Source organism: Thalassophryne amazonica, chromosome 16, assembly GCF_902500255.1.
Source record: "Thalassophryne amazonica chromosome 16, fThaAma1.1, whole genome shotgun sequence".
NCBI classification, from domain to species: Eukaryota; Metazoa; Chordata; class Actinopteri; order Batrachoidiformes; family Batrachoididae; genus Thalassophryne; species Thalassophryne amazonica.
The window spans coordinates 74966848-74983737 of NC_047118.1; the positions used below are offsets into that span (position 1 = coordinate 74966848).

The 16890-nt window shown below is 45.2% G+C and overlaps 1 protein-coding gene across 3 annotated transcripts in view; it reads right to left on the reverse strand.

Moving 5' to 3' along the window:
- Nucleotides 1-620: 620 nt before the first annotated feature.
- The window catches only part of LOC117528281 (NFATC2-interacting protein-like), a 36382-nt gene continuing 20112 nt past the window's right edge, over nucleotides 621-16890 (reverse strand). For 2 of the 3 annotated variants that reach the window (XM_034190897.1, XM_034190895.1), the window contains 4 exons: nucleotides 10235-10379; nucleotides 1364-1470; nucleotides 1104-1281; nucleotides 621-869 (listed from right to left, as the gene is read on the reverse strand). In XM_034190897.1, coding sequence (XP_034046788.1) covers nucleotides 1120-1281; nucleotides 1364-1470; nucleotides 10235-10379 — 414 coding nt within the window. In that variant the 3' untranslated portion in view covers nucleotides 621-869; nucleotides 1104-1119. The remainder of the gene's footprint in view (nucleotides 870-1103; nucleotides 1282-1363; nucleotides 1471-10234; nucleotides 10380-16890) is intronic. The other variant, XM_034190896.1, reaches the window with a different exon arrangement.

A 16890-nucleotide genomic window follows, 5' to 3' on the forward strand; every position in this document is an offset into this window, starting at 1 on the left:
CCTCCCACTTCCCAAGACATGACAATTAGGTGAATCAGGGCGAGAGTATGTGGCCCGTCCAACTGACTGGTGGCCGATCCAGGGTGTCCTCTGTCTCTCGCCCAACGACTGCTGGCAAACGCTCCACCCCCCGTGACCCTTAATTGGAATAAGAGTGTACTCGTATAGAAAGTCAATGAAAGAATGATTCTGCAGTTGATCGCTGTGAGGTTTCACCAACAAGCTCAACTGTTGTATCTGAACAGAACGTTGCCCTCACAAAGGCATGACAAGACGTCGAGATCAGAAACCTTACACTGAATATTTATTTAGTAAATTACAAAATAAAAGTTTATTAAATGTGTGAAACATCAATTATTCCTCTGCCTGTGTTCATATTCAAGTTGGAATTCCCCCAAGCTGCCAGGTCAGGGGGCTACACACCCTGTCAGTCAAACACAGCCTTCATATGGCCATGAGGGGGCAGTAAAACAGCAAAAATGACATGCATCATCATCACCCCAACAATGACATCAAACAAAAATAGAAATGAAATCAAAGGACTTCAAAATAAGGTGAAAAAAGTGACAATGGACATCAGGTGAGAATTAATACACACACAGTAAATTAAAACCATTTACATTAATTTTTTTTCTAGGCATACTTTGGAAATCCCTGGTGCAGCTGAACACACTGTGCTGAGCATTTCTTTGCAACTTTATACAGAAAGACTGAACTCTCTGAAGAGAAGTTTATAGTCATTACAGACTGAGTGCATTCAGGAGTCACATATTTTACCAATAACATAAAAAATAAAATCCTATAATGTGCCGTCGCTAAACTACATATGGTGTAATCATCACAATCCTCGTCCAGCTCACCTGCGGTTCCTACGCAGAAAAAGAGAAATATTATTTCCAGCTGAAAATATTAATGGAGATAGTTTATAATTATTTAATTTTAAAAAGTGAGAGAACCTGATATTTAATTTAAAAAATGTTTTCTCATCACATGAATTAAAAATAAGTGACTCTCTCACACATACAACCCCTGGCAAAAATTATGGAATCACCAGAATCACCAATTCCATAATTATTGCCAGGGGTTGTACACACTGTGCCGACCTGGAGGTTTAAATGATCAAATCCAAACTTCGATGATGTCGCCGTCCTCCATGTCCAGCTGAGCCGGTGTCTGGCTGTGCGTCACTTTGCAGCCGTCAAACTGAAAGCTCACTTTGCGCTTTGAGAGCTTGGGCCTCTCGGACAGATATCGATTAAAAACGGAGCTCAGTGGCGTCTCCTGTTGAAATACAAGAGAACAGTGTTTGCATTCAAACATGCAGCCAAAATAAGAACAATTGTTGAAGGGGCGAGCTACGAACTCTGTGCAGAGAGAAATCCTGGCTCGTGTTTTTGCTTTTGCTCTGCAGGCGTATCGTAATAACATCGTCGCTGGCTCTGTGCTCGTCTTCCGCCATGACGACACATTCTATCAAACACAATCAAGGAAAAAAATAGTTGGCTTTAATAATAATAAATTTTTATTAAGGGCACCTTTCAAGGAACTCAAGGTCACAAAGGTTAAAACACATACATTAAAATAAAAGCAATAAAATCAAAACATTACAAAGTATACAAAACTATAAAATGGTTCAAATGGAATATGCAACACAAAATAAACGTGTTTTGAAACTGGATTTGAACAAGGGAAGTGACCTAGTGTTGTGGAGGTCAGGAGGGAGTGAGTTCCAAAGCTGAGGATGGGGAGCAGAGCATCAGTTGCTCTGCTCCCCATGGTAACAAGGGAAACAAATGGAACAGTCAGATGGATAGAAGAGAAATATCGGAGTGAACGGGCAGGTGTAGTGAGGTGAATTAGGTCAGACAAATAAGGAGGGGGAAGGTTGTGAATGGCTTTAAATGTCAAAAGCAGTATTTTATAGTGTATGCAGGGTGTGATGGGAAGCCAGTGGATGTTGCTGGAGTACAGGCGTGATGTGGTCAGTGAATGGAGTCACAGTGATGGTGCGTACTGCAGAATTTTGAACTAAGTGCAATTTAGGAAGAGATTTTTGGGGAAGGCCAAATAAAAAGGAATTGCAGTAGTCAAGACGTGAAGTGACGGGAATGTGAACCAGAATAGGAGCAGCATGAGGCGTGAGAGAGGGGTGAAAGTGGAAATAGCCTGACCAGGTCATGCTGTTGATGTGAGATTAGGGATGCGTATCGAGAACCGGTTCCTTTCGGGTATCGTTAAGAAATGATTCGATCCACCGACATCAATAACCTTTTTACTTATCGGTCCTTCAGAGTGGCCATTGTTTTTGGGGGTGTTTGTCAGGAAAATTATAATTTCTCTACATTGATCAACTTTTCTGCAGCGCGGCTTTGCTTTGAACCTTGAACCAATCGAAGCAGTGATTCGCAGATCGAAGCAGTGCTTCGATCATTGCTTCATTGATTCATTTTTTTTTTCTTTCACTTTATCTTAATTTCCCACACTAAAACCCTAAAGAGCATATGGCTGTGAGCATTATTTACCTTTTTTATGTTAAACCGACCTGTTATGGTCTTCTGAAACAGTTGATAGATTTATTTTATAACTTAAAAACGGGGCCGATGCTAACACATTAGCATGTCTATGGCATTTTCAATGTTAAAGTTAGCATTAAGCAGTTGCAGCTGTCAAGCATTTGTTGTAAAAGAGTCAAATGTATTACAATTTTTTTTATTTTTTATTTTTGTTTATATATTAATAAAAGCAACCACAACAATAATAGTAATAATAACTAATCTAATGATTATATACAATTTTAGAGAAAGAGACAAAAGTACCTCAATAAAAACAAAACAGAAAGTATAAAACCAACTAACAATGAACATACATAAATAAATACATACATACAGAAATAAATAAGTGTTTCCTGTGAACACCTCGTGACTCTTACACCTCCACTTCATCCCTGGCTTATTTAAGTTTAATGACAGTTTGTTTCGGTCAAACCATATTTTCAATGTGTTATTTTCAATGTGATTTCCTCCAGAACTATCTGCCAAGCTGGAAAACTGCTCCATCCTAGTAAGAGCAGAATACTACTGGAATGAATTTGAATAAGGAAAGTTGTTTTTTTTCCTCACTAAATGGATGCTGCACTCACTGCAGTTTATTGTCTGGAATAGCCCCAGATTGCATTTCAGAGCTTCTAGAACTGAAACATTTTCATGCATGTGGTGTTGGGGGGTAATTTTGTGTTTCAGCTTTTTTGTTTTTCCACCACTTTCATCCCCGAATATGTGAAATCATGAGTCACTTTTGTGTGGATTAAAGTTACTAACTGGGACTCCTGTCTTGTTGCGAGAAAGAAACAAGAATCGTCCTCCGTTCTGTTCACACAGCTCCAAACGCTGCGCGGCTCTCTGACAAGTCAAGTTAGAACAATAGAGTCCAGTCGGAATTAATAACTTCAAAGCGAAACACCGCTTTGTTTATTTTTATGTCCAGAGATCAAGGATACAGTGACCAATTTCATATTTATTTACTTTAAGACTCAATGAAATACACAGAAAACCTGTAAAGCCTACTTTTAGTACAAAATTCACAAGAGGTATTGATAAGGGAATCGATAAGGAATCGGATCGATAAGCAGAATCGATAATCAATCAATCAATCAATCAATCAACTTTTTTCTTGTATAGCGCCAAATCACAACAAACAGTTGCCTCAAGGCGCTCAAATGGTAATGGTAGGGCTTAATGGTAGGGCTTCCTTGAGCAGCCTGGTAGGAATGGGGTCTAATAGACATGTTGATGGTTTGGAGGAAGTGACTAATGAAAGTAACTCAGACAGAACAATCAGAGAGAGAGTCTAACCAAATACCAGCATTACTGAAAGCAGCTGAACATAAAGATATGTCTTTGGGATGGTCATGAACAATCTCCTCCCCAATAGTCAAAATCCTATCCGCAAAGAAAGTCACGAGGCCACCACCAGTCAAAGCCAAAGGAATACTCGGCTCAATAGAGTGCCGACTCCCCGTGAGCCCGGCCACAGTGCCGAAAAGAAACCCGGGGCCGCTCCCACCCTCCTCAACCAGTGATGAGCAGCAAGATGTCCCAGCCCCACGGAGGGCCTCCCCATAGAGCAACAGACTCCCCCTCCAGGCCAAATGAAGATCTTCTAAATTAGTGAGACGCCACCCCCCTCTCCAGCCTAGGGGCCATCCGCCCCAAGCCGCGAGTCCGTGGGCCACACCACGGAGTCAGGCACCCCCGACTCAAGGCTCTCCCCTTCAGAGGAGCCACAGCATCCAAAGTCGTGCCCAACGAGGATGCAAAGCCACTGGCGAGACAATCCACGTCACTCACAGAGTCTAGGTAGCCACTCCGCACCGCGCCGGCACATGGCACCGAAGAACACAAAGAACGAACCACATCCTCAAACCCAGTCACAGCGCCCTCAGAAAGACCTCCACTGCAACGAAACCCATTCCCCACTGCTGGGCAGTCCCCCAAAGCAAATGCAAACGTTACCAAGAAATGACCAGACAAAAAGGGGCCCCCAGGGAACACTGCCAAGTCTCCAATCCCCACGCCACATGTCAGAACAAGATCCAAAGCGTGGCCAAAGTGGCGGGTGGACTCATCCACATCCCGAGCGAAGCCAACCGAGTCCAACAATAGACTAAACGCAGTGTCGAGGCCGCCATTCTCAGCACCTATGTGGACGCCAAAATCACCCACCACAATCACCCCATCCGAGCCAAGCACCAAGCCAGACAAAAGGTCCGAAAAACCACAAAGAAACTCACAGCAACGACCAGGCGGACGACAGACAACAACAAACAAAACTGGTCCTTGAGACCTCCAACCCGGATGGACAAGACCAAGAGCCAAGCCCCCAAACGAACCAAAGCTCCGTCTGGGTCCCCGACCAATCAATAAGATGGAGTGGAAGACCGCTGCCAACGCTCCTCCCCGACCCGTGCCCCGAGCACCCCGACAGTCAATGTGACCCGGGGGTGCCGACCCATCCAAACCAACACACTCATCCCGCTGCAACCAGGCCCCTGCAAGGCAGAACAAATCAACACGCCGATCATTCCTCCTCTGTACTCTTCTCTTCCAATCATTTTGGTGTACAAGTTTCAGAACCGGCAAACTATAATCTGATCTTCCTATACTTGAGTGTTTCCAGTGGTTTACAGCTTGTCATAAACTCGGTTATCTACACTGAGGAAGGCACCTCTTGATTGCTGACATTATGTTTACATGGACAGCAATAGCCCCATTATTGATCTTATTCAAAAGAAGACAGTTTTCGATTACAGTTTTTCCATGAGTTGTTTAGAGTATACACCTCTTATTCCTGTTTTGCATATTAAGGATATTACTGTTTAATGACTCATGGCCACATTATGTCCCCTATCTGACCATGAACAGAATACTGTAGGTCTTAAACATACTGCTCAAAATAGAGGAACACTGTGTTCCCCTAATTATTTTCAACAGTGTACATTATTGCTTACTCTGATTATGACTTCATTCAGGTTAAGGTGATCAGAAAATGCTGTTTCCATGTTAGTCTTCACTGACCAAGGTGTTGCTTTGACTTGACTAGATGTTATGAAGGGATTTATCTTATTAAAAAAAACAAAAAAAAAACAGAAAAGAATTCTGCCATCACCCATGTTAGTCATCTGTGATCTTCGAGTTCTTTAAGTGTTGTTCAGATCACCAGTGCTTTTTACTTTTTAATGAAAGAACCAAATTGTTGATTGGTGACTCCTAACGTTTCTGCAATATGAGTAACTATGGTCATTTTATTTTGTCAGCCTAATTATAGTGTCCTTCATATGGATCACTGCTTTGAACCTTGAGATCAATGAATAGCTACCAAATGCAAATTCAACTTGGAATCATCGCCAGACCGCTTCAATTCGCCATGGAACAGTGAGTAAACAGCCCACACCTGGCCATGGAACAGCTGGTCAGTCCATTGTCCACTTATTCAACCCTCCAAAAATGCAGGGACTGTGTATGAAAATGGGTTTAATTCCTAAATGTTTAATGTGATTATTATTTTTCGCTTTGAATTAAAGCGAAACCTCTCCACTACACACACATTGTGACTGTTGCATTAAAACTACATTGTGGTGTTGTCAGGTCAGGGAGCAGCACACTGGGCTCCACAGCATGGAACAGACTTGGGTCCTGGTTATGTACAGAGGCGAAATTACAAATATATATATATCATCCAAAAAGTTATTTGGGACTAACGTTTCCCATAATCCCCCTGCGCTTCCCAGAATGCATCACAGCTCCAGCAGAGTTCCAGCGTTTCAAAGCCATGTAAACAATGGCTAGCAAGGACATAGATTGTGTCAATTCAACGAGTTATGAGCGATTATGATGATGACAAGTTGTCTTAAGTTGAGAGAGTTATCTTGAAGAGGTGTAGCACCTGTGATGGACTTCTGCCGTGCCAAATGTCTTGTTGTCCATACTTCACGAGGTGTGTTTACATAATGGCATCGATATCGATAAAATCTTATACTCAAAAATCAATACCCAGCCCTATGTGAGATATGAAGGAGAGACACCAAAACTCTTAACCTGGTGGGAGGGCACAATGGAGGAGTTGTCAAGAGAAACTGTAAAACTGGGGGACTTTGGTTAGGATATATTTAGTGCCGATGATCAGCATCTTGGTTTTATCACTGTTCAATTTTAGGAAATTAGACATAAGTCTCTTTAACGGAGAATTGATTTAAAAAAGCTGTTTCAAGTAATTATTTACATTATCGATTACTGTTCAATTATTTAAAATAATAAAATGTTACAAACTATGTATGTATGTATGTGTGTGTATACACACACACGGACAAAATTATGAGCCACCCTATGAAGTTTAATGCTTTCTTCAAAATCTTCCTAAGTACTTTTTCTTTTTTTAAAGAGCAAGGAATTTTCAACACAGTTTTGCTTCTGTTTGCAAAGTAAAATAATGTTAGCATCCAAAATAAAACTAGGATGTTTTGAAATGCTATTTCACAAAAACTACAAGGGTCAAAATTATTAGCCCGCTTAAGAATGGACCCATATGTTGAATTGTAGCACAAACCACTGTTGTGCAATGAGTTGTGCAAAGTGTTTTAACTTTGTAATGCTCAAAGCTTATAAAATCAAGTTAAAACAGTGTTATCTTCCAATGTACACACAGTATAAAAACGCCAGGGTTTGAGCTGTCACTTGAGAAAGCAACATTGCCAAAAACAAAATAAATCAGTTTAGACTTGATAAAGAATTGTTGATGCTCGCAAAGCAAGAGAAAGAGTTATCATAGCATTTCCAAGTGTCAAGAACTGCAATGAGAAGTACCATCAAGAATTTCAAGAACCACACAGTACAGAACCAGCCTGGCAGGGGCAGGAAGAGAAAGACTCTAGAAAGAAAACTAATGAGCAATGTGTCCAAAGGCCCCGGAGCAACTGCCAAGACACTAGTGAATGACTTAGCCAAGGTGGGTTTTGTAGTCTCAACGAAGACAATCATTAGAGCCCTGGACAGGAATGGACAGCGAGGTAGTAAAGCAAGAAAAACTCCACTTCTGCAGAAGAGACACCTTCAAGCCAGAATAAAAGTATGCTAAGGACAACTTGGAGATACTGGAAGTCTGCCATCAGATGAGACAAAACAAGTGCTCTTCGGCCACAGACGAAGCATGGCTGCCATTCTGCGCCTACGGCTCCTCCGACCACCACCTCATTCATACACAGGCAAGATGGGTTAAGTTTCTTGCCCAAGGACACATTGGCAATATGCAGATTTTTGACTGGTTTGGGAGCCTGATTTGAACCGCCGACCCTTGGGTCATAAGACTGCTCACTCTACCAACTGAGATATTGCTGCCCCAAAACACGGCGGTGGGACTATTACACTGTGTGGACGCTTCAGTGCGACTAGAAGTGAGAATATTCTCAAGGTGGACGAAATCATGAAGAAAGAAAGATATGTGAAGATTTTGAAAGAATACCTCAAGCAGACAGCAGCAAAACTGGGTCTGAGTTGTCGCATTGTCTTCCAACATGACAACAACACAAAACATAAGTCTCTCCTGGTGAAGAACTACTGTTATCTCCAGAAGACCAAAGTGAACTTTACTGACTGGCCTGCACAAAGCCCTGATTTGAATCTGAATGAAAAGCTGTGGGGTGAGTTGAAGACCAAGGTCCATTTCAGAAGACCATCAAATCTGGAGGAACTTGAGAGATTTGCCAAAGAAGAATGGGCTGGGATTCCTCAGGAGTCATGTCTGAGACTTGCTGAAAACTACACCAAATGACTGCAGACAGTTATCCAGCAAAAAGGACACACAACTGACTATTAGCACAGGGGGGGGATTTTGACCCTGGTAGTTTTTGTGACATAATTTAGCTTCTATGTGGAAAGTAAAATCATTGTAAATGTTGGGGTTTGCCCCGGTTTCCTGTTTGGTCTGTTTTTCTAGGTGAAGCTGACTGTGGCAGTTTTCTATTTGGACAGTGCGTCGGCTGTTGGTGACGTCATGGCTCATTCCCCGCTGTCAAGACAGTACATGGGTGCTGTCAGAGTGGCGTCTCACCAACGACCGTCATTCCTACAGAGTGGCACGTTCACAGCTGGTTGTCATCCCGCCCCATCACCACCAGTATATAACCTCGAATCATCCACTGATTCTAGGCCAGAATCTCTGTGTTCCTCCAGGTTGATACCCGGTTTCCACCGGGTTCCACTTGTGATGCAACAACACACCCAGCTGGTAACGTGGTCTTTAATGTCTGTTTAATGATCTTGTTTTGGTGTCTCTCCCGTTATGGAGGTAATGCAACCTGTTGTGTTTCTTTTTTAGCTTCCAGGCTCAGAATTTAACTTGTGTTTTTCCTGCTGTGATATTCCAGGCTCAGAACACAATCTGTCGAGTCTGTCATGTTTTTTTTCTGCTGTGTGAGCTCCAACTCTTAATATTACTTCAGTTATTTAAAAGTGGATCATTCGTGTTTTTTCCACGGTCACGCCTTCTGCTTCTACCCTGACGTATGCTGCTGTTCGCCTGGTGTGTCATCACACGCGGTTTAGCATTATCAGCTGTTCATCATCAGAGTCCATTCTCCTCTGTGCTGTTCAGCAATCCCAACCGTTTTCAGTTTTCAGAGTCTGTCTTTTCAGCAAAATCAGCTGTTATTCAGTTATCAGACTTTGTGCGCATCCGCGCTGTTTAGGAACAATGTGCACAGTAATCCAGTTTCTCCGATGGCTGAACAGTCTGGAATGGGTCCGCATGTAGCTGCTGAGTTTCCCAGTGAATGTAGTTGTGGTTTTCAGAGAATTTTGACTCTGCTGTACTGCAGTTCACAGTGTGCTGCGCTCGCTCCTAAGTCTTGGCACTTGCAGTGGTCATTGGACTTCGTCTGTCTGCCACATGTGCATGCCTTTGGGAAAGTTATGTAGAACTGAGACTTTGATCTGAACTGAACTCCTGAGACTTTGATCCGGAACCTTTAATCTGAACTGAAATCTGGAATGAACTAAGACTTTGATATTGAATTGAAACTCTGAATTAACTTATTTGAGTTTAGTTTTGACTTTTCATATTTGGATGTGTGTCCAAGTGCATCTCCACACTCACCTGCCCTCTTGCTCTCCCCAGCAGTTCAGCCTGTCTAAAGCAGTTCCACAGGCTCGTGTCACCTGGTTCCCATCCCTGTCCTGTCTGACCTGTCTCTAGAGCTGGTCAGATCCCCGTGGTCCATCCTGTCTAAATCCTGGTGTACCCACTTCCCACTGCACAGTTCCTTGTGTTCAATAAACTCTTGTTTATTTCACCCTGCCTGCCTTACTGCTCCCTGCATTTGGGTCTAACATCCAAACCCTGTCCTAACCATAACAGTAAAATCAGAATGCTTCAAAATAGAAAGTATAGAAAATTCCTTACTTTGTTTAAAAAAGCACTTGGAAAATTTTAGAAAAATTCTGCATTTTATAGAGTGGATAATAATTTTATCATCACCTGTATGCACACACACACACACACACACACACACACACACACACACACACACACACACACACACACACACACACACACACACACACACACACACACACACACACACACACACACATATATATATATTAAATATGAAGCTTGTCATTGTGCCACTGGCCAAAGTTTGACCAACAGCCCAAAACCCAGCGTCCTGAGTCATGTGACATACCAATAATGTCAGCGATACCAAGGCCAAGCTCACCAACTGACAGGTGAGTCTGAAGCTCCACCTCCTGCTTCATCAAGAGTAGCGAAGATGGTGGGGTTTTAAGCTTGATGGACAGCTGAGTGACTACCTCACTTAAAGGTGCCAACTGAAAGAAGAAGAAAGAAAAAAAAAAAAAATCAGCATCAACAAATTGTCCACAAATTATGATATTTAACATGGTGTTAGTCTAAAGAATTAACATATCAATAACATGTTAGCACACTAACGCTAATGTTATTGTCTGCCCACTAGAATAGCACTTTTGTTGTAACATACAGGATTAGTAATACTACCGCTATCCTAGTGGATAAATCGACTGAACTCTAGCCAAATTCACTAAAATAAAAACAAATATTTCAGTAAATTTATTAAATCAATGAAGTATATAAAAATCTCCCAAACACCAACAGCTAATCATTTTAAGTTTCTTTAGTATGTATGAAATATGAGTTAATATGCTTTGTCACAACCAATAAATATGGCTAATTTCTGTTGAATTATTAGTCCTTCTTTTGAGCAATTATTGGGAAGGCCATCCATCCATCCATCCATCCATCCATTTTCTTCCGCTTTATCCGGAGTCGGGTCACGGGGGCAGCAACTCAAGCAAAGCCGCCCAGACCTCCCGATCCACACACACCTCCCCCAGCTCCTCCGGGGGAACCCCAAGGCGTTCCCAAGCCAGCCGAGAGATGTAGTCCCTCCAGCATGTCCTGGGTCTTCCCCGGGGCCTCCTCCCAGTGGGACGTGCCCGGAACACCTCTCCAGCGAGGCGTCCAGGGGGCATCCGGAAAAGATGCCCGAGCCACCTCAACTGACTCCTTTCGACGTGGAGGAACAGCGGCTCGACTCCGAGCTCCTCCCGAGTGACCGAGCTCCTCACCCTATCTCCTGCGGAGGAAACTCATCTCGGCCGCTTGTACTCGCGATCTCGTTCTTTCGGTCATGAGCTAAATCTCATGACCATAGGTGAGGATCAGAATGTAGATCAGTCCGATACAGCGACCGCATCACTGCAGATGCTGCACTGATCCGTCTATCGATCTCACGCTCCATCCGTCCCTCACTCGTGAACAAGACCCCGAGATACTTAAACTCCTCCACTTGAGGCATGGACACTCCACCAACCTGAAGAGGGCAAAGCACCTTTTTCCAGTCGAGAACCATGGCCTCGGATTTGGAGGTGCTGATTTTCATCCCGGACGCTTCACACTCGGCTGCAAACCGCCCCAGTGCACGCTGAAGGTCCTGATTTGATGAAGCCAACAGAACCACATCGTCCGCAAACAGCAGAGTTGAGATTCTGTGGTTCCCAAACCAGACCCCCTCTACACCCTGGCTGTGCCTAGAAATTCTGTCCATAAAAATAATGAACAGAACCGGTGACAAAGGGCAGCCCTGGCGGAGGCCAACGTGCACTGGAAACAGGTTTGACTTACTACCGGCAATGCGAACCAAGCTCCTGCTGCGGTCGTACAGGGACCGGATAGCCCTTAGCAAAGGACCCCAGACCCCATACTCCCGGAGCACTCCCCACAGGGTGCCCCGAGGGACACGGTTGAACGCCTTCTACAGATCCACAAAACACATGTGGACTGGTTGGGCAAACTCCCATGAACCCTCGAGCACCCGATGGAGCATGTAGAGCTGGTCCAGTGTGCCGCGCAGGACAAAAACCACACTGCTCCTCCTGAATCCGAGGTTTGACCATCGGTCAAATTCTCCTCTCCAGTACTCTGGAATAGACCTTACCTGGGAGGCTGAGGAGTGTGATCCCCCTATAGTTGGAACACACCCTTCGGTCCCCCTTCTTAAACAGAGGGACCACCACCCCGGTCTGCCAATCCAGAGGCACTGTCCCCGATCGCCACGTGATGTTGCAGAGGCGTGTCAGCCAAGACAGCCCCACAACATCCAGAGACTTAAGGTACTTAGGACGGATTTCATCCACCCCAGGAGCCTTGCCACCGTGGAGCTTTCTAACCACCTCGGTGACTTCGGCCTGGGTAATGGATGAGTCCGCCTCCGAGTCCCCAGTCTCTGCTTCCTCTTCGGAAGACGTGATGATGGGATTGAGGAGATCCTCGAAGTACTCCTTCCACCGCCCGACAACATCCCCAGTCAGAGTCAACAGCTCCCCACCCGCAGCGTAACCAGTGCTGGTGGAGAGCTGCTTCTGCCTCCCGAGGCGTCGGACGGTTTGCCAGAATATCTTCGAGGCTGACCGCTAGTCCTCCTCCATAGCCTCCCCGAACTCCTCCCAGACCCGAGTTTTTGCCTGTGCGACCGCACGGGCTGCGGCACGCTTGGCCTGCCGGTACCTGTCAGCTGCCTCTGGGGTCCCACCTACCAACAAAGATAAGTAGGACTCCTTCTTCAGCTTGACGGCATCCCTTACTTCCGGTGTCCACCACCGGGTTCGGGGATTGCCGCCGCGACAGGCACCAGAGACCTTGCGACCACAGCTACGAGCAGCTGCATCGACAATGGAGGTGGAGAACATGGTCCCCTCGGACTCCATGTCTCCAACCTCCCCCAGGATCTGGGAGAAGCTCTCCCGAAGGTGGGAGTTGAAGACCTCACTGACAGAGGGTTCCGCCAGTCGTTCCCAGCAGACCCTCACGATACGTTTGGGCCTGCCAGGTCTGACCGGCTTCCTACCCTCCCAGCGGATCCAACTCACCACCAGGAGGTGATCAGTCGACAGCTCTGCCCCTCTCTTCACTCGCGTGTCCGAGACATGTGGCCGAAGGTCAGATGATACTACAAAGTCGATCATCGACCTCCGGCTCAGGGTGTCCTGGTGCCACGTGCACTTATGGACACACTTGTGCTCGAACATGGTGTTCGTGATGGACAAACTGTGACTAGCACAGAAGTCCAACAACTGAACACCACTCGGGTTCAGATCGGGGAGGCTGTGCTTCCTGATCACCCCCCTCCAGGTCTCACTGTCGCCGCCCACGTGGGCGTTGAAATCCCCCAGGAGAACAATGGAGGCCCCAGTCGGAGCGCTATCTAATACCCCTCCCAGGCACTCCAGGAAGGTCGGGTACTCTGCACTGCTGCTCGGCCCGTAGGCCAAGACAACGGTGAGAGACCTGTCCCCGACCCGAAGGCGTAGGGACTCGACCCTCTCGTTCTGGCTAGAACGAGAGGGTCCCCAGCTAGCTAACTGGCTAGCTGGGGAGCAATAAGCAATGCGACCCCAGCTCTCCGCCTCTCCCCGTGGGCGATGCCAGAAAAATGAAGCGTCCAGCCCCTCTCCAGGAGTTGGGTACCAGAGCCCAAGCTGTGCGTGGAGGTGAGCCCGCCTATCTCGAGTCGGTATCTCTCAACCTCCCGCACAAGCTCAGGCTCCTTCCCCCCTAGCGAGGTGACATTCCACGTCCCAACAGCCAGGGGCTGTGAGCATGGACCTGGCCGCCGGGCCACCCGCCCTCACCCGCCACCCAATCCTCTCTGCACTCGACCCCCATGGATCCCTCTGCAGGTGGTGAACCCACAGGAGGGCGGGCCCACGTCACTCTTTCGGGCTGAGCCCAGCCGGGCCCCATGGGCTAAGGCCCGACCACCAGGCGCTCGCGAGCCCCAACCCCAGACCTGGCTCCAGGGTGGGACCCCGGCTCTGCCATACCGCGCGACGTCACGGTCCTTGATCTTTTACTGGTCATGGAGGTTCTGAACTGCCCTTAGTCTGACCCGTCACCTAGGACCTGTTTGCCTTGGGAGACCCTACAGGGAGCACAAAGCCCCCGACAACATTGCTCCTAGGATCATCCGGGTACGCAAACTCCCCCACCACGATAAGGTGGCAGCTAGAGGGGGAGTTATTGGGAAGCATTTTCTAAATTATATACACATTTAATCCAGTTGTGGTTCATAATGGATAAGAGCTTTCATTGTGTTGTAGCACTGTTTCCTTATTTTAGTAAGGTTACATTCTTTAAAAAATAAGACTGTACAATTGGCTTGGCACTAGCATGGCTTTAAGTCCAATGTCAAGGTGCTTCCATAGCAGCTAACGGTAGCATGAGCGGGATTTCTAATGTGCTTAAAAATTCATACTTACATACAAACAAGCGAACATAAATACACATCCATGCTATCAGCCATTTAGCAATGCTAACAAACTAATGTTCGTATTAAAACTCAGTAATGAAAACTTTCTGCCATCACATAATGTGACACTAGCAGGCTAACCTTAGTATGAAAACTCACAAGCATCACATAGTACAATGCTAATGGGCTAATATTAGCATGAACTGCCTCCATTGTGAGGAATGGGACTTATAATGTGCTTAAGAAATATTTGACAGTTACAAATTTGCTTAAAGGCCTGGGCACACGGCATACGATTCCTGAACGAAGGGAAAAAAGAAAAAAAAAAGTCACAAATCGCTGAGAAAAGGTGAACAAATGAGCTTTATCACCGAATGGCCTGCAAATCAAGAGCGCACAAGGGACGAAAGAGGAACAAAACGAAACTGAAGCTAATGTCGATCTCCACGCTTTAAACGAAATGCGCCCGGAGCCACTGCTGGAGCAGTGAGTGTGTCTGCATCTCTGAGTTCCAGGACTCGGCGCTGGGACGGAGCTCATAGCGCCTGAGTCCTGGAGAAACTGCAAACAGAAGCGCGTAATCCGACCCACTGAGATCTGTGCGCACGTCGGTGGATCCACCTGCTCTAGTTCCTCATCCAGAACAAAAGAGGGATCATCATTAGAATCCTCAGTGTGTGATGACACGCTGTGCTCTCCATCTTGCTAAAAAAAAACAAAAAAAACGCTGGTGTGCTGTGGTGGCTGCTGTATCACTGTATTATGTTACTAAGCCATATATAATGATTTATAACAGAAAACTGTCAAAAGGGGAATAAACATAAGTGTAAAGATGACTGAACATATCAGAGCAGTAAATTGATCAGTCCGTGTGAACGCTGCGCATTGACTCCCCATGTGCGGTTATTTCAACCAGCTGATCACTGAGCAGCAATGATCCACAATGTGAATTCTGCCTTCAAGAACAGCTCTTATATAATCATCTACCTGTTGCCATATGTACATATGGGCTGGATTGTCATTCCTACACTCATATTATTATATTTAATAAAAATAATAAGCACACGCAGGAGGTGATGGCTGCTGCTGCGTTCAAGTACCGTCGGATATTACACGACTTTTTTGTTTCAAATTCAGCAGTTGCTTGTAGCAGGAGTGTGGTTTTAATTTTATTTTTGGTAAAATAATGAAATGAATCCACACAAAAAGATTAATTCTGACCTATATAAAGGTGCCTGTGCCCAGTGAAGCTGACCACCCCCCGCCCTCAAACCAGATTAAAAAAATAAAAAATCCAAGCAGGCTGAGTTTGCCCTGTATTTCCGACGGTACATGAACGTAGCAGCAGCACTCACAAACCGGCTTCTGCACCGTGTGAAAACATCTAGCTGGTCGAACGAAGTCAAACTAAATGCTAATGTTACAAAAACTAAGCAAATGATAAAAAACCGCCAAGAACTACAGCAAAAGGAAATACGGACAAATTGAGGGTTTTGGCAGCATTCATTCAAATTTTTCAACAGTTTAAAAATCCTGATGAAGCGCCAGCTGCAGGAACAAAGTTGCAAAGGGTTAAACGATGCCAAAGCAAGTCAATGAAAGTCCAGATTTCTTGTTTCATTTGGGCTTCGTTGCCCTTCGTTAAGTGCCGTATGACCGGGCCTTAACTCTTACGGCACATCTTCATGTAATTTTACATATTGCCTGAAAAGAAAAAACAACAACCCCCCCCCCCCCCCCCCCAAAAAAAAACCCAAAACAAAAACAAACAATAAAAAACAAACTTTTTTTTTTTTTTTTTAAGTTTTTCCACCCCACAAGCTAAATAACAGACACACAAATTGGGGTCAATAGAGGCTGCCTGAGTTCCGTGTGCTGTCGACTAGTGCGTACAAATTCACGTCACTGCAGTGCATTCTGGGGAAAAAGGTCAACAGCCTATATGTGATCACGTCACTCTACAGTTTTGTTTATATGGTGTGTACTTATGGTGATTTACTGGTTAATGGTTCACAGATGGCATGGTTTTCTTCTCTATAGCTACAAAATGTACATCTCAAGCAAGCAAACTGAAAAACCTGGCTGTTTACCCGTGGATGTAGAGTTACCTGCCCTCTGCCTGTTCTGCGAATGTTAATAACTTGTTTTTGTGGCATACATGTGGTCCTTTCCTAGACAGAATTTCTTGCAGTTGTTTTCTGGTTAACACTGATAGTGGTACATCAGAAACAGTGATGGATTGTGTGTCAACAAGTTGCCCAGAGGAGATGCTAATTTTTTGAAACCCGCTACACGGCAGAACACATAACATGTACAGCCTCTATTATGGTATAGATCAGCACTGGCAGGTACGCAAGCTGATGCGTGCCAACACCAGCCTGCTGTCAAACTATTCAGTGGCTTTGTGTTTCCATAAATGCACTGTAGTTTTCCTACAAACCCACTACGATTTTTGGCGTGAAAAGCAGCGTGCAACAAATTCCGGTAAAGATGAGGACAATGGTGGGCACAGAAGGCACCCATTTTTGAGTGATTCACCCAAATTAACTTGTCTG